The sequence below is a fragment of the Apodemus sylvaticus genome, chromosome 1 (assembly GCF_947179515.1).
Source record: "Apodemus sylvaticus chromosome 1, mApoSyl1.1, whole genome shotgun sequence".
NCBI classification, from domain to species: Eukaryota; Metazoa; Chordata; class Mammalia; order Rodentia; family Muridae; genus Apodemus; species Apodemus sylvaticus.
Window position 1 is genome coordinate 178,170,988 of NC_067472.1, and position 22,541 is coordinate 178,193,528.

The window sequence follows — 22,541 nt, forward strand, 5'->3', positions numbered from 1 at the left end:
TCTTGGGGCCCCAAAGCTCGGGTACCGTACTCTTGCTTTCAGATAAGCGAGTGACGCAGTTGCACACCCTGGCTGCCGATGCGGTGGCAAATGCTAATATACTTCAAGCTATTCAGTATATGCATGCAGGAAAATCATAGTGAGTTCCGGGCCAGCCTAGGCTACATAGTGAGACCGTATCTAACAAACACCTCCGCCCCAAATTAAATATTCATTGGTGAACCGACCAGTTACAGTTACATTTATTCTGTAAGCTTAGGCCTTGTAACCTTGGTAGGTACGGTCACTTATTTATTTATTTATTTGTGTAATCCCCGTGGGAGTGCCTGAGCCATGGTGCACGTGTAGAGGTCAGAGGGCAACTGACCTGAGGATGGAACTCGGGTAGTCAGGCCTGTTGGCAATCACCTTTTACTGAGTCCTCCTACTGGTCCCGCTTATTTTAACAAATGCATTTAATTTTAGCTGCTTAACTCTGTAGCCCTGGCTTGCTTGGCACTCCAGGTACACCAAGATGGCCTTACAGGGATCAACCTGCCCTTTGCCTCTCCAGTGCTGTCATCAAAGTTGTGCACTACTGCACCCGGCATGTCAAGCATCATTAAAACCTTACTTTTATTTTGTTTTCATGTGTCTGTGTCTGGGTATGTGCACACGAGTGCAGGAACCCTCCGACCGAGCTGGAGTTCCAGGCAGTTGGGAGTTGCCTCCCCAACCCCATGTAGGTGCTAGCAACTGATGAGAATGGATTTGGGGGCCTCTGCCAGAGCAATCAGTCACGTCCTCTTAACCCCAGAGCAGCCTCTACAACCCATCAAGCATCTTTTCATGTGATTATTGGTCACCTATATTAGCTTCACTGGAAAACAAAAGTGTCACCTCAGGTCCTTTTTTTATTTTTGAGCTGTTCAGATTTATGGTGTAGTGGTTGAGTCTACATGTTCTCCTTACATTCTGAATTATCAGTCCCTTAACCTGAAAAGAGAGGCTTTACAGCAGGCAGGGAAAAGACATCAAGGTGAGGTAAGAATGAAACTAAGGCTCAGCCTGATTATAACCAGTGCTAGACCGAGACTTTTAGGACCTGGCCCATATCATTTAACTTCAGCCATGTTTGAGCATGGCACAGTTCTGGGGGTGGGTGGAAGTATTCCAATTACAATTAACTCAGTCTGAAGAGTCCAACAATTTATGACACGCTTAAGACATTGAGATTCTTTTGCACCTGGTTTCTTTCACAAGCATGGGTACTGTTGGCTCAGAGACAGTGCCCAAGATTTAGGATCTAGGGAGTTAGACTGAGGTAAACATAACACCCGTTGATGTTAGGGTTGGCCTGCATAGAGATAACACAGAAGTCACTTAGCTGTTTAAAGCACAAGTGACATCATAAGAATAGATTTATTGTCTAAAAGCAGTGCTCAAGATTTAGAGGAAAGATCTGGGGTATGTATAAACATGAATTCTGGGAGATACCAGCAGAGTCTGTTTTATCAAAAGGCAAAGGGTCACCAGGTTGTAAAACTCCATCATTCCTGGCGTTCTAGGAGGAGCAGCTTTGTACCGTGTTCCATTGAATAGGTAAGCTGTGTGTTTAACCTTCTGGCTTCTCCAGTGCTTATCTTTTTTTTCCCTCTACAGAGGAGTGACTCTCCCCCCCCCCCCCCCACCCCATTCTGTGTTGTGCTGGTTACTTACAGTTGACACAACCAGAATTGATCATCTGGGAAAAGCATCTCAGTTAGGAATCAACTAGATCAAGCTGGCCTGTGGATGTGTGTGTTTGTTTTGACTGTTAATTGATGGGCCTCATTGAGGGCCTTAGCCTTCCCCAGGCTTGGCATCCTGGATTGTATAGTTGAAAAAGCTGGCTGAGCACAAACACGAAAGGATGCAGGTGTTCTCAGTCTGGGAGACTCACTCCTTTCGGTTCCAGCCTTGGTTTCACTTGCCTGCAGTAGTAGACTACAACTTGGAACTGTACGCCAGATAGGCCCGTTCCTCCTTGCAGTGTTTTTGGTCGCAACCACAGAAAGGAGACTAGGACACATGGTTGACTGTTCCATTCACAGTTTCTCTGGAGTCATATGATACAATTTTGATCAGTTTAGTAGTTTCCTTTTTTTGTTGCTGTGTTTGTTGTATCCAAGCAGCCAAGGCTTTTGGATAATGGAAGGCTTTTGTATTGTGTGTTTCTAAGAGTTTTATAGTCATACATCTCACAATTAGGCAATGATACCTTCAAGCTAGTTTTCTTTGGTCCCCCCTCCCCCATTTTTATTGCATTCATGTTAATTAGGGAGTCACATGCTGTGGCATACCTGTGAAAGTTGCAGAGTTCATTCTCACATGTCTCCATGGATTTCAGAGACTGAGCTCAAGTTGCTAGGTTTCCCCAGCAAGTGAGCCATCCTGCCAGGCCCTGGAATTAATTTCTCTGTATGTTGCTAGTTCATCCTTTGGCATGAAGTACTCAGTTTCCCACCAATAGTTTTGGACAAGATAATCATTTCCCCTAGAATGACTTTGCTACCTTTGTCAGCTATTACTGGGCTACATTGTAAAGGAGGTAGCTCTGGGACTTTTATCCTTCTGGTCTGTATGTCTGGATTACAATAGCACCACACTGGATTATTGTGGTTTTGTAGTAAGTTTTGAAGTACGGTATGAGTTCCTCTAGCTAGTGTTGTTTTGATACAGTGTCTTCAGCTGAGACTGGTCCCTGTCTTCTTCAGGAGCCTGATCCTCCCCTCCATCTCAGGAGGGCTGGGATTACAGGTATGCACTACCATGGTGAGTTTTATGTAGTGCTGGGGCTTGGACCTAGGATTCCGTATACAGCTAGACAAGCTGCCAATGACCAGCTTTGGCATCCAGGTGGTGGGTATACTGAAGCAGCCTTGGGGGATCAGTGTTTAGAGATGCTGTCGGGTGGATTCAAATACCACCTACAGGGGCTACTGCCAAAGGCACTCAGTGATTAGAGAAGTTACTCAGCACTTTTTTTTTTTTTTTGGATTTGGTTCCCCACCCCTCCCCTGAGACAGGGTTTCTCTGTATAGCTCTGGCTGTCCTAGAACTCACTCTGTAGACCAGGCTGGCTTTGAACTCAGAAATCTGCCTCCCAGAGTGCTGGGATTACAGGCGTGTGCCACCACTGCCTGGCTGCTCAGCAGACTCTTATCTGAGGGAACAAAGTTTAATTTACTGGGGCTGGCACTCTCTGTGGCCAGTGGAAAAACTATGAATTCTTTTAACTCCTTGGGGCTGGCAAGAAAGAAGGATAGAGAATTCACACATGTATACACACACACACTGAGTGGATGAAACAAAAGGCAGAGTACAATAACTTCATACACACAAATATATACAAATATACATATATGCATACATATATGTGTATATATGTATATATATATATATTCACACATGCACACATACATACATAACTACAAACAGAAACACACATTTAAACATAGAATGGTTAGAGCAAAGCTCCAGCAAACAGGCTCCAAGCATTTTATACATACGTACATAAATATAATTGGTGGACGGAGCAAGCTCCAAGACACACCCAGACAAGCTTTACATATATACATCCATACACAGTTGATGGATGGAAGGAACACTGTTCCAGCCCTCATTCATACAAACATTACACATACATAGCTGATGGGTGGAAGAATGCTCCAGCACACTTTTACATAAACCTTGAACATATATACACATACATGTTGTTGGATGGAAGGACCAGTGCTCTAACCCACCACACACATAAACCTTACACATATACCTAGTTGATAAATGTTCCAACCCTCATCCTTTATTCTTCCATAACTTATATATCCCAGCAAACTCTTTCAAGCTGTATAAAATTACAATGTGATTACATTTCACTTTATTTTTCTTTTAGTGAATGGTTATGAAAAAGCAATGTGTTTTCCAATACCTTTACAAGAAATAGCATTATATGCTACAAGTAAAGAAAACAAATTATTCTCCAAAACCCATATACGTTCATAACTGTGCAACTTGTTATAGATTAACAAAGTGTAAGCAAGCATGGTAATTTTTCAGCCAATTTTTCTTACTGGCAGGTAACAATTTGAGGTTACAAAGAAAGGAGTAATTATTTTATTATTTATCTTTAAAAGTAATCTTGTGGGCTGGAGAAATGGCTCAGCTTAACTGATAAAAGGGCGCCTTTCTGACCTTGATTGTTCCCTAAGATCTCCTACATCAGAGCCAGTAGAGAAAATATCTCAACTTGGCTCCACTAACAGTTTTATTTTTCCAAATGTTTTCTAAGGGTGGTGGTCATTGCTGACAGTCTACATCTCTAAGTTCTTCCCTAGGGTGGTGATTGGATCATTTACCTGCTCCAGCAGCAATGCCTGACAGAGATCAAACACTGTTACTGGGCGTGCCAGTGATATGACCCAGTGAGGGGCTGGAAGCTCCCTTAGAGTTTTCCTGTAATTCTTAGATTAGGAGGGATGTGAGGGCAGCAAGCAGAGCAGAACTCCACAACAGCATCAAGTCCTCATCAGGATGCACAGTCCTCAGGGCTGTGCCACCGCAGGGTTCCCTCATGTGGCTGTGGTAAACCTTGGCCACATTCCATGAGTTATAATGTTGCTCCTGCTGCATGACCCTAAGCAGCAATCATTTTACTAATTGGGCTACCATACCCAGCACTTTAGCTTCTTTTCTTTAGATGTTTATTGGCTACTTAGGATCCCTTAAAATTTTGTTTACAAAAGCCATTAGGATCTGATTAATGATAAATATTGACTGTAGATCAATATTAACACCTTAATTTATGTCAGTATTAAATCTTCCAATCCGCAAGTGTGGGTGAGCTTGTATGATTTTTCTTTATAAGAACCTGACTGTAGCCCTGGCTTGCAGTGTATGCCACAGAGTTACATCCCCAGTCCTGGGGTCACTGTCTAGTGACTTTTTCCTTGGCCATGTATCATGGTTTCATTTCTTCATATGCCTAGTAACTGGCTTTACTGTTACTGGGCTTTGCTTTATCCCTTTGTTATTGCATTCAACATGGAGATATCTATGCTATTAAGTATATGACTACAGACTATTCTGCAGTTGTAAATGCCCACAGTTATATTGAAACATCAAGTGGGTCACCTGGAAGGAAAGCTGGGGATGAAATAGAACAGGCTTGTGAGAGACAAGAGGAGCCAAGAGTTTACTGATCAAGGCTCAAAGTTTAATGGGGGGCTACAAATATATAGGCGTGTGTGTGTGTGTGTGTGTGTGTGGGGGGGGAACCCTTCCCCCAAAGGCAGGAAACTTGTCAGCAGAACCTGTTGATTGTTGCTCCGCAGGTGGCTAGTGCCTCTCCGGAAACTGCAGGTCCTTGAAGAACAATGGGCTTCACCTTGGTCTGAGTGCTCCACCCTAGGTGGAGGGGATTATGGCTAACACCGGAGTTCCAGCTCTAAGGCTGGGAGAGGAACTTCACCTTGATCAATGTCAAGATCCTGCCAGGTGGCATGGCACCCCAATACTGTTCTCTATACTACATGCAGTAACAAAACCTGAATGACTGCTGTCCTTTCCCCAGTTATTATAAAAACCTTCAAATAGCCAAGCACGGTGGTGCACTCCTTTAATCCCAGTTATCAGGAGCTAGAAGCAAGTAGATCTTTGTGAGATTGAGGCCAGCCTGGTCTATACAGCTAGTTCTAGACTAGCCAAAATATATAGTGAAATCTTGTCTTTAAAAAGAAAAAAATCAAGCATTTATAAGAGTAAAAAAAAATTACTTAACTTGTGTTCTTGCCTTCTGGTCTGTGGGATACAAAGTTGTGGTGTCTTCTTGACCCTCTCAGTAGGCAGAGGTAGGGTATGAATTTGAAAAATCAGTTGAAGTTTTAACTGATGTTTTTAATTCAAGTTTAATTTCTTTTTCATTTTTAGCTATTTCTGAAAATGGTCCTTTTGAGTTTTAAATTTTTATTTATATGTATCGTGGTTTGAGTAAAGGTGGCCTTCATAGGCTCATAGATATGAATGCTTGATCACCAGAGAATGGCACTATTTGAAATGATAGGGAGGTGAAAGGATAGAAAATAATACAGCCTAACTCTAATGACCCCAAGAAGTCAGAAGTTTAAAATGCTATCTCGCTTTGTTAGAAACTAGGTAAAAGGTCACATTTCAGAGCCCACCCTTGGTTTAGAGCTAGCAGAAAGGCCTTGAATAAGTGAATAAGTGGCCCCATAAGGTAACTGGAAATGGGCTAAGCTTATCTTGCTTCTGTAAATTGCTTACGCCATTATCCCTATGCAGGAGGAGTTCACGCAGCTATAGACATTCAAGAAAATAGGAAACTAATTGGTCCACTGAGCGTGGGCTCCGATAATTTAACTGATTGGCCTAAAAACTATGGAGTGGTACAAATCAATTGGCTCGCATTTCGAGGGCTCTCCATGCTAAGAAATGATTGGTTTGTGATTCCTGGGCTTTGTCGTAAACTTATAAAAGCTGTCGCAATTTGGCACTCGTGGTCCATAGCCCTCTGGCCCTGCGCGGTGTGTGGCTGTGGAACCCAGAATTCTGGAATAAAGAAATCCTCATGTTATTGCATCGAGACCGTTTCTTGCGAGGGATTTGGGTATCGCCTTCAGAGGCGTGGGGTGCTGGGGCACCCTCGGTTTTTGGAGGTCTTAAAGAGCCATGGCTTGTTAGAGGAAGTGTGTCACTGGAAGTGGGCTTTGAGATTTCCAAAGGCCCAAGAAGCCAAGCCCTGAAGTACTGCTACCTGCAGATCTGGATGTAGAACTCAGCTACTTCTCCAGCACCATGTCTGCCTGCATGCCATCATGCTTCCTACTGTGATGACAATGGACTAATGAAACTAAGCCAGCCCCAATTAAATGCTTTCTATTATAAGAGTTGCTGTGGTCATGGTGTCTCTTCACAGCATTAGAACACTAAGACAGTATGTATCTGGGTGTGCACCATGTGTGTACACTGAAGGGTCATAAAAAGAAAGGGGTTTAGGGACTGTGGCACGGCAGTGTGGGGGAAGGGGGTGCCTAGGCGGGCCCATGCTCAGGCACCTCTTCCCCCTGAAGCACCACACGCACATAGACATGGTATAGAATAGAGTTTATTCAGGGCAGAGAATGGGAGGGAGGGAGGGAGAGGGAAGAGAGAGAGAAGAGAAGTGGAGGAGTGAAGGCCAGCCATGACCATGTGGAGAGAGGGGGGAGGGGAGGAGAGAGTGCCAAGAGGGAGAGCAATGAGAGCAAGGAGGAGCAAGTAGCCCCTTTTATAGTGGGCCAGGACTATGGGGCGGGGCATTCCTGGCTGTTGCCAGATAACTGTGGGGTGGAGCTTAGACAGAATACTACCATGCACCGCGTGTGTGCTGCTATGCTAGCCTTGGAGGCTAGAGAAGAGCATCAGATCACTTGGAACTGGCCTTACAGGGCATTTTGAGCTACCTGGCTTGATTTCTAGGAATGAACTCAGGTCTTCTGGAGGAGGAGCAAGTGGTCTTAGCTTCTGACCTCTCTCCAGCCTTTTGTTGGTCTTTTAATTCCATTTTATTTATTTTGCATGTGTTTATGGCAATGGATGTGTGGAGGTCAGAGGATGATTTAACAGCTTGTGAACTTTCCTCCAGGCTCAGACAACCCAGGCGGCCAGCCACAGCTGCAGCCAGCCATAGCCGTGGCACCTTTACAGCTAACTGTAATTTTTTTATAATTTTAAAAATAATATATTCCAAGATAAATTCACATAGCTCTAACTTTGATCTCCTCCTCCACTCCTTCTTCCCTTTCTCTGGGTGATAATTTATATTTATTTGATTTATCTGTTATCCTCCTCCAGCTGTTTTGGGGGGGCGGATCATGCTGAGAGTGGAATGCAGGGCCTTGCACATGCTAATTAAGAGCTCTGCCATTGAACTGCACCCCAGCCCCTCACTGCTGTTTTTCATTCCTCTTCCTTTCCTTCTCACTCCAGCCCATTTTTTGAGATGTGGAATTGTAGCTCACAGTGGCCCTTTAACTCACTGTGTAGCTATGGAGGATGATGAACCCCTGATCCTCCTCCCTGTACCTCCAAGGTGTGTGTCAGAATGTCCCATTTCTTGACATACTGCAAGTTAAAGTGTCATGCTAGGCAAGTGTGTTGCCAACTGAGCTACATCTCCTGCCTCCATCTCCTTTTTTGATTAAATAATAGAATTTTCACCTGTACTGTATCCCGAGTGACTTTGGACCCAACTTGATGTCTCAGGATTTTCCCTGTCCAATTACATTAGTGCAGTGCAGAGAAGGTCTGTGATTGGACAGGGAAAGGAAGGCAGAGCTAGGAGTTAGACTGAGTATGAGTCAGAGGAGAGGGGAGAAGAATCGAGGCCACTGACATGAACCTGTGTGACATCTACCAGTCACAAGTAGTTATGATTTTACAAGTTAGAGATATCGGGATAAAGCTTTTATCATTTTCAGTTGGCTCTGAATTTACTGTATTGTCATCTTGTAAATTGGGATATTATTGATACCTAAATCTGACTGTTTAATTAAGCTTTAAGAGTTTTGATTTACTTGGTTACTGGAATGTGGCCCACTGATTACAGGAGTTTATGGCAGAGAGGGAACACAACTGGGATGCTGTGGGAGCTAGCTTGGAGAGAATAGCTCCTTTAGGAGAACACACCAGGACATGGTGTTGTGGCCTGCCAGGCCAGTGCCTTGTATTAGAGCAGGAACATGGCCCCGTGGGGCAGGAGAGATGGTGGATCATTTTTTTTTTTAATACTTCCTGCAACAACCTGACTGGGTGACAGTAGAATGAAGACAGGATAGATAGATACACAGACACAGAAATGAAAGGCTGGGATATGGCGGGTTGTGTGCATTCTGATGGAGGAGCACCAACTATGCAGGAGCCAGAACCTCAGTGAGTTCATTATGTACAGCAGGAGAATGAGGGGTTAGCTAAGCTCACTAGGAGTCTTTGCAGGGGAACCATCAAGGGTTTCAGTCACCCAGGAGGAGAATGCTGTAGTTGCTAGTTCTTTACACACTGTCCACATCCACATTCCAACCAGAGGAAGACTTTGCTAATCCCCATGTTTGAGGCATTGGTATCCTTGACAGGCCTATGCCCATGTCAAGACATTCACATAGGATTTTATCTGTTCCTTACAAGATTCACTCAGGCCTTCCTTGGCTTCCCATACTTATGTTCTTGTTTTGACTTTTGTTATTGTTTCTTTCTTAACAGGTTATAAATACTGTCTATAATGTGCTTATGTATATTATGTATACTTTTTAAATACTGGCGATCGAGGCATCTTTTTGCCTTTTGGGGTTGCAAAATTTGAAGCAGGTTTTAGACTCATAGTCTAGGCTGGTTTTGAACTTGTGATCACCCTGCCTCAGCCTCCTGAGTACTACCGTTATACATATGTGCCACCAGGCCTACTCTCCTGGTTGCTTTTTGATTTGTACACATAATTAAGAATTGTTTGCCTATTCTTGTTTATGTGTTTTGGGATTTTTATCTTCTATCAGATCTTGTTTGTTTTGAGACAGAGAACTCTCACTTCTGCTGCTCTGGCTATTCTGCAACTCACTATGTAGACCAGGCTGGCATCAAACTCACACAACTGTGCCATCCCGCTGTTTCAATCTGACCATTTAAGACAAAGGTGCTTGTCAAGGATTTGTTAGATCACTGACATTACAAACAGGCTTTATGTCATATGACTCTACTTTTAAATCATGCATTATTTTGTCTTCTCAATATTACAGATTGAAGATCCAGGTTGCTTCTGGGTAATTATAAAAGGATGTAGTCATTTTTTAGAACAAGAAATTGACTACCAAAAACTAAACAGTGCCATGAATGAGTTCTATAACAGCATGTGTCAAGACATAGAAATAAAACCATTAATGCTGGAAGAAGGGCAGGTATGTACCTAGATATGCTTTGATCTCAGAGTCTTAAAACAGCTTAAAAGGCAAAATATTCTATACCTAGATAGGAAAAGTTTTGGAATATTTTAGCTCTGTCATTGCCTGGTAATGGTTTATTTTGCACAGGCTAGAACCTAGTCTTGGAAGAGGATGGTTAGGCAAGGTTCTCCTACCAAGGATTACAGTTGGGCCTTGACAGCCGGGACTTTTACTGACAGAGATATCACAGTTAACTGACATTTTATAACATGGGCAAAGGAGACAGCACATGGTCTTTGGGGCCCAACATGTATACGCAGACTTTTAGCAAGCAGGATGTGGGCTGGGGCTGCCCATTTGTTTGTTTGGTTTTTTTTTTTTTTTTTTTTAATTACTCAGGCTTTGGGAAACTTCTGTTTCTTTATTCTACTTGTTCCGTGTCCTGGCCCCTCTGTATTCCTGTAACATAAACTGCCACTGTCCATAGTCTGGCCCTCTTGTCAGGCCTTTTCCAGGAGAGTGAATTTTTATAACAGTGTGGTAGAAAAGATTTTTCTGTATGTTTTAAGGAAAAAAACTAGGAAACACTTGAGTTCTCCACCCCCTCACCATTAGTAACATGATGTACTGTTTTTCATGGTAGCTAAATGCTAGCTTCTAAAATGAAGCTAAGTCTGTTGATCCTTGAAAGTGTGTGTGCACTTGTGTCTGTATATTTCAGATTGTCTGTTTAACTTTTCCTTTGTCCTTTATGTTTTGTGTAGACTACTAAGCATAGCTAAATGATTTGGGTGGATTTGAGGTCTCTTTCCCTCAGTATGTATTCTGTGAACTTCCAGTTATATTAACTTGGAAGGTAAGACTCTGAGAGTTGCTAAGATGCCATGGGTTGAGGTTGCCACAGCTTGGTCTCATTCTGGACAACAATGTTTCACTTAGTGGTCTCTGCATTCAGTAGTCACCATCAGCTCTTTCCTTTCTGGTTTTGACATGAGATTTTTTTTTCTCATTCTTTTGCATTTTGAGTTAGGATTCATCTATGTAGAACTTTTCCTCATTTATTAACTAATAAAATATGAAATAGTTAGCTGTGTATGGTGGCTCATGCCTTTAAGCCCAGCATTTAGGAGGAGGCAGAGGCCCAGCATTTAGGAGGAGGCAGAGGCAGGTAGACCAATTTGAGGCTAGCCTGGTGCATAGTGAGTTCCAGGATGGCCAGGGCTGTGTAAAGAGACCCTGTCTCAAAAACAAAAACAAAACAAAAAGATTTTGTAGTGTAAACACTTAAGGATAGTTCTCTCTCTCTCTTTTTTTTTTAAAAGTGTATTACATCCTGACCACAGTTTTCCCTCCCCCCTCTCCTTTTAGTCCTCCTCCCCAATCCACCCTCAAATCCTATCTGCTCCTCCTCCATTTCTCTTCAGAAAAGGGCTGGCCTTGATGGATATCAAGCAGCCATGGCATAGGAAGTTGCAGGAATACTAGGCACCTCCGATTTAGTCTAGACAAGGCCACCTAGTAGGGACAAAGCTGTCTAAAGGCAGGCATCAGAGTCAGAGATATTATTATCCCCAGAAGCCCGAGCTATACAACTGCAGTGTGTGTGCAGAGGGCCGGTCAGGCCCATGCAGATCTCCTAGTTGGCGGTTCACTCTCTGTGGACTCTTATGGCCCCAGGTTGATTGATTCTGTGGGTTTTCTTGTGGTGTCCTTGACCCCCTCTGGCTCCTATAATCCTTCCTCCCCTCTTCAGGGGTATTCCCCAAACTCTGCCTAATATTTGACTGTGGGTCTCTGCATCTGTTTACATTTGTTGCTGGGTGAAGCCTCTTTGATTACAGATGAGCAGATGCGCACTTATGATTATAGCAGAATATCATTAGGAATCATTTAATTGTTTTTTTTTCCCATTTGTGTTTGGTTCTATTGTGGGTCTCTGGGCTATCTTATCCAGCCTCTGGCTTCTGGTCTTCTGGGCAGTGTCAGGGGTAGGTTTCTATTTATAGCATGGGTCTTAAGCTTGACCGCTCCTTGGTTGGCCACTCCCACAATTTCTTCGCCACCTTTACCCCAGCACATCTTGTAGGCAGGACAGATTGTAGGTAGAAGGTTTTGTGACTGTTGGTGTCCCAGTCCCTCCACTGGAACTCTTCCTGGTTCTAGGAGATGGAGAGTTCAAGCTTCATAGCCTCCCTTGCTGAGAGTCTTCGCTAGCTCACCCTCGCCTGTCTCCATTCCCACGCCCTCTATCCAGGTCCCTCTCTCCACCCACCCCTGCGATTCATGTGTCACCAGCCCCTCAGCCCTCCTTGTTATTTAGCTTCTCAGGGTCTGTGGACTGTAGCTTGATTATCCTTTACTTTATTATCCACCTAAGTGAATACATACCATGTTTGTCTTTCTGGGTTACCTCAAGATGATCTTTTCTAGTTCTATCCATTTGCTTGCAAATTTCATGATGTTATTGTTTTTATTAGCCGAGTAAATGTACCACATTTTCTTTATCCTAAGAATGATTCTTACTCTTTTAATTTTTCGTCTTAGTGATTGGTGTCCAGGTATCCCGTTTGGTATTCAGAGTCTTCCCTCTTTCTTCTCTGTTTATTTACTTAATTTCTAAGATTTATTTTATTTATTTTATGTATATGAGTACTCTATCTTCATGTACACCTGAATGTCAGAGGAGGGCCCCAGATTCCATTGCAGAGGGTTGTGAGGCACCTTGTGGTTGCTGGGAATTGAACTCAGAATCTCAGGAAGAGCAGTCAGTGCTCTTAACCGCTGAGCATCTTTCAAGCCCTGCTTACTTAATTTTTATTTTGTACTTGAGATGGAACCCAAAGTTTCTTATATGCCTCTGAACTTTACTTCCAGCTCCTTTGAACTTTTGTTAGTCTTCTTTCTTTATTTCTATTTTTAAATCCAAATATGTCTATTAGATGGCCCCTTGATCCAGGGGCTTTAGTGCTGTTTCCTCTGGAAGGAGCAGCCTTCAGTAGACTTCACATTTTTGCACACAGCTGACAGAAGATAGGGCAGCACCAGGACATAAGATCACAGTTTGTGCAGGAGTCAACCATGGCACCTTTCCAGCTCCCTGGGCATGTTACAGTTCTGAAGTTCAGACTGGAGCCCTGCTCCAGTTTCCTCGCTGCTGCTCTAGTTTCCTCTTCCTCTCTTGAAGAGACACGAAGGAGAAGGCATGTTCTTGTAGGGAGGATGTCACTACTAGGAAGCTGTGTGTTTTGGATTATAGGAATTGAAGCTGTGTTCTTGCATGTAGGTATGTATACTACTAAGCTACATTATTTGTAATCATTGTTATCTTTGATAGCTTGCTATAGAATAACAGTTTCAAAATCTGCTGGCTGTGGAAATTAACTGTGCAACACATCCTGCAAACATCTGATTTTGGCATTTAGTAGAAGTGACCTTCATCCTGTATCAGAATTTCTCTCTCATCATTGACTTGAACTGTATTGTTCTTGTGGAGTAGCTATACTGTAGTTTCCAAAGTCAGTTTCCTGGGTGGCTTTGTAAAAGCCTGCAATCAGCACATGATTTGCCTGGCTGTAGATTGCCAATCAAATAGCCTGTGGCCTGGCAGGGCTCTAAGGTCAAGTCAGGATGTTAAGGACTGTCACTTTGTCAGGGTGTTTCCCTTAAGAGCAGCTGCAGCCATTCAGCAAGTATGGCTTTTGAATGACTCAGTATATGGCAGGCAGTGTACCATGACCAAGCAAACCCCAAAAGACAAAGTTCATACTGTCATAGAGCCAGGGACTATTTATCCCAGTGGAAAAAAGTGGACATTAAAGTGTAGCAAGCCAAGGGGTAAAGGAACCAGAGTTGGAACTTCTGACTGGAGAAGAGAGAACAATGCATTTTAACTTGTACATTGTAGAAACTGGAGTTAAGGTGCTACTCTGCTAAGATTCTAGTGGAGATATGAGTTACTGCAGAGCTTCATTTACAAATTAAGCATAGGAAGACACTGGCAACAATAATAAAATAGCATAATGATGATAATGCACTGTAATAAAAATCTTCTGTAAGGCCATTTTTAGGTGAAATAAAGGTTATTTGAACCAAGTGTTATATTCAGTCCTATGACAGCTGGCCTGATATCCAAGACAGGATGGTGATTAAGTGGCCAGTACTGTTCATATAGTATGTGCTGCACAGGTGAGCCACTCACGGTGTAGGCTCAGTGGAGCAAGATGGTATAAGAATTCCTTACGCCACCTGGAGCAGAGAAGTATAAATTGTTGACTTGTGGGACATTCATTAATCTTTTCAGACTAAACTGTGAGCAGCAGAAATCGTTACTAGTGGGAACTACTGTAGTAAGAAAAATCGTCCCACACCTCCTTCCTGGTAGACAGTACTTCCTGAGGTGCAGCTCGCTGCCGCTCTGGCCTGTGGTCAGCTGACGGATCTTATGTTTCTCATTTGTGATTTAACCCTGAGCTTGTTTTCATTTTGTAGGTGTGTGTGGTGTACTGTCAGGAGCTGAAGTGCTGGTGCAGGGCTGTGATTAAGTCGATCATCTCTTCTGCAGACCAGTACCTGGCAGAATGTTTCCTTGTGGATTTTGCCAAGTATATTCCAGTAAAATCTAAAAAGTACATATGTGTTAACTTTATCTTATGTGCCTTAAGGAGGCAGATGGCAGTTTTAAAGTAAAATATCAATAAAATAAATGCATTATTTTAAACATTTTAAAGATATATTTTGAATTATGTGTATATGTGTTTTGTGTGTTGGTCTGTACATGCACATGCATGTGCTCACACCAGAAGATCATTAGATCCTTGGAGTTAGACTTAAGGCCGTGTGAGCCACCCAGTGTGGGTACTGAGAGCCAAGTACAGGACCTCAGCCAGAGCAGCATGTGTTCTTAACTGCCGAGCTGTCTCTCAACCAAATCAATGTCGATTTTTAAAATAAGGAGAGACTTGGAAGCACAGGGAGTCAGAATGGGCTCACAGGTGTCTGCTTTCCTGAAAGGGCCGGGCAAGCTGTTCTGTGTGCATCTCTTGTGCTGCTGCCATCTTGTCTGTCCCCTTAGCTTGCGCATGGACAGAGAAGGTTTTAGATGGGGATATGACTAAGGAAAGATGCTGCCAAGAAGTAGGATTTTTTTTTTTTTTTTTGTCTTGTAGAAAAGGAGAATGCAGACTACTGTTAGGGTACACAGGGCAAAGTATGCAAGCATACATTCTCAATTCTCTTGCATAAGGAGAGAGTCTGGCTGTCTCTTAAGGTAGGACACAGGAGCCAAATGTTCATTGGGCAGGCTGCTCTGATTCGGGGACCACAGTTACAGTTTACTGGAACTAATAGGTTGGTCTTTGCCTTGCAGGTTTTCTTCTCAGAATAAAAGGTAGTCATTTAAACATGAGGACCCTTGTTCCCATTGAGTAAGGCACTGTGACAGACAGGCTATAGTAGCATTAGAAGCATGTGACAAGTAGGACATTAGGGTTTACAGAGAGTACAGGAAGAAGTAGTGTTCAGAACTTTGCAGCTTTTATTTTTTGTTTCAAAAGAACTATTGTGCTTTCTTTTTGTGAACTTTTCTCCTTGTTTATTTTCTCCTTGCTTAGTTTATTTAGGGCAAGATAATTACATGATATATGTACAGTACTGTCTAACCTGTCCCAGATAACCAGCCTGTGTGGTTGCCTATGGAAGGTGGGATCCTGGAAAGAGAGCCAGTTGGCATTTGAGATGTGTTAGGTTAACATGGCTTGCAGTTTGCCTGAAGAAGAATCGACCAAATTGTACCTTATCAGATCTCATTCCTCCAGCTTTTGTAACCACATCAATCTGTTAAAGAACCTTTTGTGTGATTCTGATCATATGAGAAAATTGGCATTTTATGAACTTATTTGTTGTGTGTGTTGAGATTGATACTCAAGCCGTAGTGTACGTGTGAAGGTCAGAGGACACCTTGCAGGAGTCAATTCTTTCCTTCCACCTTGTAGGTCTCAGAGATCAAGCTCAGGCCACCAGACTTTGTGGCTGGTGCTGTAGCCCTCTAGGCACCTCACCTGCCTGGATTTGATATTTAAAAGTAGTGAGAAGCCAGGCATGGTGATGGTGACACATGCCGGTAATCCTAGCACAAGGGACATGGAAGCAGGCCAGTCTGAACCATATTGAGACGTTATCTAAAAGACTAAAAATAGAAATTAGGCCCCTTCACACGTTCAGTTGTTATTCATTATTTCTCACCATTTGTAGCCCCCTTCCTCCCTCTCCCTCCCTCTCTTTCCCTCCCTCCCACTCCCCTCTCTCTCTATATATACAAATATATATACATGTGTGTATATATATATATATATATATATATATATATATATATATATATAGCCTAAAGTCTAAACTCCTATGCCACAGAATATTACTACCTTAGATTATGTGCAGTGTGTAGACCTTTATACATAAACTTGTTTTCTTTTGCTCCTTAGTGAACAGTATATTAATTATATAACTGTGCTTTAAGTGAATTTGTTATATGTATTTTTTACTTACAATAAAAATATTTGTATTTTACCTTTAAGCATCCGAGTTGCAGTAGAATCTTTTATGCAGCTTCCTTACAGAGCAAAAAAATTCAAACTTTACTGTACAAAACCTGTGACGTTGCACATTGACTTCTGTGAAGACAATGCTGAGATTGTGTAAGTATATCTTTTTGTGAAGCTTAAAATACTGGGACTCCTTTTTCTTTTATTCACTATATGTTTAATGTATTGTAGAACTTTTGAAATAATTTCAGGCTTACAGAAAAGTTTAAATAAAACAAGTTCACATTGTTACTCATGTTAACAGAATTAACTTTATGATTCTCTCCTGCCTAGAACCATCTGAAAACTACAGATCAGATCAGAAATACTGTGAGCTGTTTATTTTAAAGAATTTTTCCCATATAAGCAAAACAGTTACCAAAATCAGTAAATCATGGGTACATATATTTGTGTGTGTGGTACACACATATATGGTGGCCAGAGTTCCCTGCTGCTTGTCTCTCTCCACGTTATTTTAATTTTTTTTTGTTTGTTTTAAGCTTTCTTTTAATTGGGCATTCTGTTTATTTACATTTCAAATGTTATCCCTGTTCCCAGGTCCCCCTCTGCAAGTCCCCCCATCCCATCCCCCTGTACCCTGCTTTTTTGAGGGTGCTCCCACCCATTCCAGCCTCACTGCTCTAGCATTCCTCTACATTGAGGCATCAAGCCTTCACAGGACCAAAGGGCCTCCCCTCCCATTGGTGCCAGACAAGACTCTTTCAGCTCCTTCAGTCCTTCCCTTAACTCCTCCAATGGGGTCCCTGTGCACAGTCCAATGGTTGACTGCGAGCACCTGCATCTGTATTGGTCAGGATCTGGCAGAGCCTCTCAGGAGACAGCTGTATCTGGCTCCTGTCAGCAAGCACTTCTTGGTATAGTGTCTGGGTTTGGTATCTGCATGTGGGATGGATCCCCAGGTGGGACAATCTCTGGATGGTCTTTCCTTCAGTGTGTGCTCCACTATTTGTCCCTGTATTTCCTTTAGACAAGAACAATTCTGGATTAAAATTTTGGAGATGGATTTGTGGCCCTATCCCTCAACTGGGGGGCCATGCCTAACCTCTGGATATGGTCTTGACAGGTTCTATCTCCCCTTTGTGGGTATTTCAGCTAATGTCAACCTGTGGGATCCTGGGAGACTCTTGCTTTCCTGGCATCTGGGACTTTCTGGTTGCTACCCCTAGTTCCCCATTCGCCATTGCCAGACATCTCTGTTCAATTTCCTGACTCTCTATACATCTCCATCTCCTCCCATACCTGAATCTTCCCCTCTTTTTCCCCTACCCCCTCTTCTCTTCCTTCCAGTCCCGTCCATCCTATACTTCCCTTGATTATTTTGTTCCCTCTTCTAGGTAGGATTGAAGAAGCATTCATTCTTAAGTCTTTCTACCTCTTGAGCTACATGTGGTCCATGAATTTTATTGTGGGTATTCCACACTCTTGGCCTAATACCCACTTATCAGTGAGTGCATACTATGTGTGGTCTTTGTGTGGTAACTTGACTGTGTTACCTCACTTAGGATAATATTTTCTAGATCTATCCATTTGCCTGCAAATTTCATGAAGTCATTGTGTTTTTCTTGGGCCCATTTGCTTGAAAAAATTGTTTTCTAGCCTTTTACTCTGAGGTAGTGTCTATATTTGTAACTGAGGCGCATTTCCTGTGTGCAGCAAAATGCTGGGTCCTGTTTATGTATCCAGTCTGTTATTCTGTCTTTTTTATTGGGTAATTGAGTCCATTGATATTAAGAGATACTAAATAATAGTGATTGTCGCTTCCTGTTGATTTTGTTGTTAGAAGTGGAATTATGTTTGTGTGGCTATCTTCTTTTAGATTTGTTGAAAGAAGATTACTTTCTTGCTTTTTCTAGGGTGTAGTTTCCCTCCTTGTGTTGGAGTTTTCCATTATTCTTTGTAGGGCTGGATCATGGAAAGATACTGTGTAAATTTTGTTTTATCCTGAAATATCTTGATTTCTCCATCTATAGTAATTAAGAGTTTTGCTGGGTATCATAGCCTGGCCTGGCATTTGTGTTCTTTTAGGGTCTGTAAGACATCTGCCCAGTTTCTACTGTTTTATGTTTCCATACTACTACTCAAATGGCCTTTAATTTTAATTGTTTCTCCCCAATATTCCCTCCATTGTTTGCTCTCCTCCTCCACTTGACCCTCCCAATCCAGCTCCTGTATGCATCCTTAACTCTATTCTGTTTCCCCTTCCTAATGAAATCTGTTTGTCCCTAACTATACCTAACCTCTGTGATTTGACAAATTGTAACTTGGTTATCACTGACTTCACAGCTAATATTTTCATATACATAAATATATACCTTTTTGTCTTTTTGAGTCTGAGACAACCCCACTAAGGATGATTTTTTTTTTCTAGTTTCGTTCCATTTACCTGAGAATTTCATGTATTGAGTAATATTCCATTGTGTTAACATACCATAGTTTTGGTTTTTTTAAATCCATTCTCCTGTTGAGGGACATTTAGGGTGTTTCCAGTTTCTGGTTATTATGCATAGAGCAGCAATGAACATGGATGAACAGGTATCTCTGTGGTAAAGTTGAAACATCTTTTGGACATAAGTCCAACCGCGGTATAGCTGAATGTTGGGGTATATTAGTTCTGAGGTAGATCCTGAGGAACCACTACACTGATTTCCGTAGTAGCTGTATAAGTTTCACTCCCACCAGCAGTAAGTGAGTGTTTCCCTTGCTCCATATCCTCACCAGCATGAACTGTCCCATTTTTTTTATTGATCTTAGCCTTTCTGACGAGTAAAAGATAGAATCTTAAAGCAGTTTCAATTTGTATTTTCCTGATGACAAAGGATATTGAACATTTCTTTTTTTATTTATTTTCTATATTCTTTGTTTACACTCCAAATGCTTTCCCCTTTCCTGGTTCCCCCCTTCCCATAAGTCCCATAAGCCCTCTTCCCTCTGCCCATTCCCCAATCAACCCCCTCCCACTTATCTGTCCTGGTAATTCCCTACATTGCTGCATCAAGCCTTTCCAGGACCAGGGCCCTCTCCTTCCTTCTTCTTGGGAATCATTTGATATGTGAATTGTGTCTTGGGTATTCAGAGCTTCTGAGCTAATATCCACTTATCAGTGACTGCATTCCATGTGTGTTCTTTTGGGATTGGGTTACCTCACTAGGATGATATTTTCCAGTTCCAACCATTTGCCTAAGAATTTCATGAATTCATTGTTTTTAATTACTGAGTAATATTCCATTGTGTAAATATATCACATTTTCTGTATCCATTCCTCCATTGAGGACATCTGGGTTCTTTCCAGTTTCTGGCTATTATAAATAAGGCTGCTATGAACATTGTGGAGCATGTGACTTTATTGCATGCCGGGTATTCCTCTGGGTATATGCCCAGGAGTGTTATAACAGGGTCCTCCGGACGTGTCATGCCCTTGAACATTTATTTCTTTTTTTTTTCTATATTCTTTGTTTACATTCCAAATGATTTTCCCTTTCCTGGTTCCCTCCTCCCCGTAAGTCCCATAAGCCCTCTTCCCTCCACCAGTTCCCCAGTCAATCCAGTTCTCTGTCATGGTAATCCCTATTTTCTGAGGAACCGCCAGACACCAATAGCTTATGCTCTAAGATCAAGAGTTGACAAATGGGACCTCACAAAACTACAAAGCTTCTGTAAGTCAAAGAACACTGTCAAAAGGACAAAACGGCAACCAACAAATTGGGAAAAGATCTTCACCACCCCTATATCCGACAGAGGGCTAATATCCAATATATACAAAGAACTCAAGAAGTTAGACTCCAGAGAGCCAAATAACCCTATTAAAAATGGGGTACAAAGCTAAGCAAAGATTTTTCACCTGAAGAATTTCAAATGGCTGAGAAGCACCTTAAGAAATGTTCAACATCTGGGCTGGAGAGATGGCTCAGGGGTTAAGAGCACTGACTGCTCTTCTGAAGGTCCTGAGTTCAAATCCCAGCAACCACATGGTGGCTCACAACCATCTGATGGAATCTGATGTCTTCTTCTGGGGTGTCTGATGAGAGCGACAGTGTATGCACATATATAAAATAAATCAATAAATCTTTAAAAAAAAAAGAAAGAAAGAAATGTTCAACATCATTAGTCATTAGGGAAATGCAAATCAAAACAACCCTCAGATTTTACCTCACACTAGTCAGAATGAACATTTCTTTTAAGTGCTTTTCACCCATTTTTGAATTTCCTCTTTTGAGAATTTTCTGTTTCAATCTAGATCTCTTGTTTTAGTTGAGTTATTTGTTTTCTTGTTATTTGTTATCTAGCTCTGGTGCTTTGAATGAGAGTGTCCTTCAAAGGCTCATAGATTTGAATACTTGGTCACCAGAGTGGCACTGTTTGAAAGGTTTAAGAAGTATGGCCCTTGCGGAGGAAATGAATCACTGAGGGTGGCCTTTGAGGGCTCTATGTTCCTGCTGCTTATGGATCAAGATGCAGAACTCTCAGCTACTACTCCAGCACCACGTCTGCCTGTATGCCACCATGCTTCCTGTCATGATAATGAACTAAACCTCTGAAAGTATAAGCCACCCCCAGTCAAATGCTTTCTTTTAAAAAGAGTTGCCATGATTATGGTGTCTCTTCATTGCAGTAGAACACTAACTGATTTCTTTGTCTGAATGATGGTGCCCCTTGCCATACAGAAGCTTTACAGTTCCACGAGGTTCCTCCTTTTTGTTGTTTTGTTTTTTTAGAGACAGGGTTTCACTGCATGTCCCTGGCTATCCTGGAATTCACTTTATAGACTAGGCTGGATTTTTGAACTCATGGAGATCTGCCTGCCTCTGCCTCCTGAGTGCTGGAACAATATCTTCAACAAATTATGCTGGTCAAACTAGATGGCTGCATGTTGAAGATTCCAAATATATCTATTCCTCACACTCTGTACAAAACTCAACTCCAATTGGATCAAATACTTCAACATAAGACCAGATACACTGAACCTGATAGAAGAAAAAATGGGGAATAGCCTTGAACTCACTGGCACAGGAACTAAGATTAACAACTAATTAATAGCCAGGCGGGCGGTGGCGCACGCCTTTAATCCCAGCTCTTGGGAGGCAGAGGCGGGTAGATTTCTGAGTTCGAGGTTAGCCGGGTCTACAGAGTGAGTTCCAGGACAGCCAGGGCTACACATAGAAACCCTGTCTTGAAAAAACAAAACAACAAAAAACAAACAAACAAAAAAAAACAACTAATTAATAGGACCTTGCTGGGTAGTGGTGGCACAAACCTTTAATCCTAGCACTTGAGAGGCAGAGACAGGCAGATCTCTGTGTTTGAGGCCAGCCTGGTCTATAAAACCAGTTCTAGGACAGTCAGGGCCACACACACACAACCCTGTCTGATAAAAAGTGAGGGGGGAAGGAGAGAAGAGATGCTACTTTTTTTCCAGAATATGTTTCTGGCTTCATTATAAAAATCAGGTGTCCATGAATATGTGGACTTATGTTCTGGGTCTTCAACTTAATTGTATCAATCAACATGCTGTTTTTATTACTAAAGCATCAAGCTTTAAACATTTTTTTATCCACTGAGCATAGGACTTAGCTTCCTGTTGCCCCCTTCCTCCTCAAACTAAATTTTGTCTATTTCTTTGCTAAGCTTGCCCTTTTCAATATAGATCTGCATAAGATTAGCCACTAGAGCTAGAGAGATGGCTCAGCAGTTAAGAGCACTGGCTGTTCTTCCAGAGATCCTGAGTTCAATTCCCAGTTCATAGCCATCTGTAATGGGATCCTGTACCACCTTCTGGTATGTCTGAAGACAGCAATAGTGTACGCATGCATTAAATAAATAAGTCTTTAAAAAGAAAAAAAAAGATTGGCTACTAATAACCACATAATACAATCAATAGTAAACTGTTTTGAAATCTCCTCTGCCAACACCATTAATCCAAAATTCTTCAATTTAGCCTCAGGCAGATTTTTCAGACAAAGGCAAAAAGGAGCCACATTCTTTACCAAACTATCACAAGAAT

The 22,541-nt window shown here is 42.1% G+C and overlaps 1 protein-coding gene across 1 annotated transcript in view; it reads left to right on the forward strand.

Moving 5' to 3' along the window:
* Tdrd12 (tudor domain containing 12) overlaps nucleotides 1–22,541 on the forward strand; it is an 86,527-nt gene that overhangs the window by 76 nt on the left and 63,910 nt on the right. Inside the window, exons 2-4 of the mRNA XM_052179188.1 lie at nucleotides 9,804–9,962; nucleotides 14,436–14,572; nucleotides 16,517–16,636. Coding sequence (XP_052035148.1) covers nucleotides 9,804–9,962; nucleotides 14,436–14,572; nucleotides 16,517–16,636 — 416 coding nt within the window. The remainder of the gene's footprint in view (nucleotides 1–9,803; nucleotides 9,963–14,435; nucleotides 14,573–16,516; nucleotides 16,637–22,541) is intronic.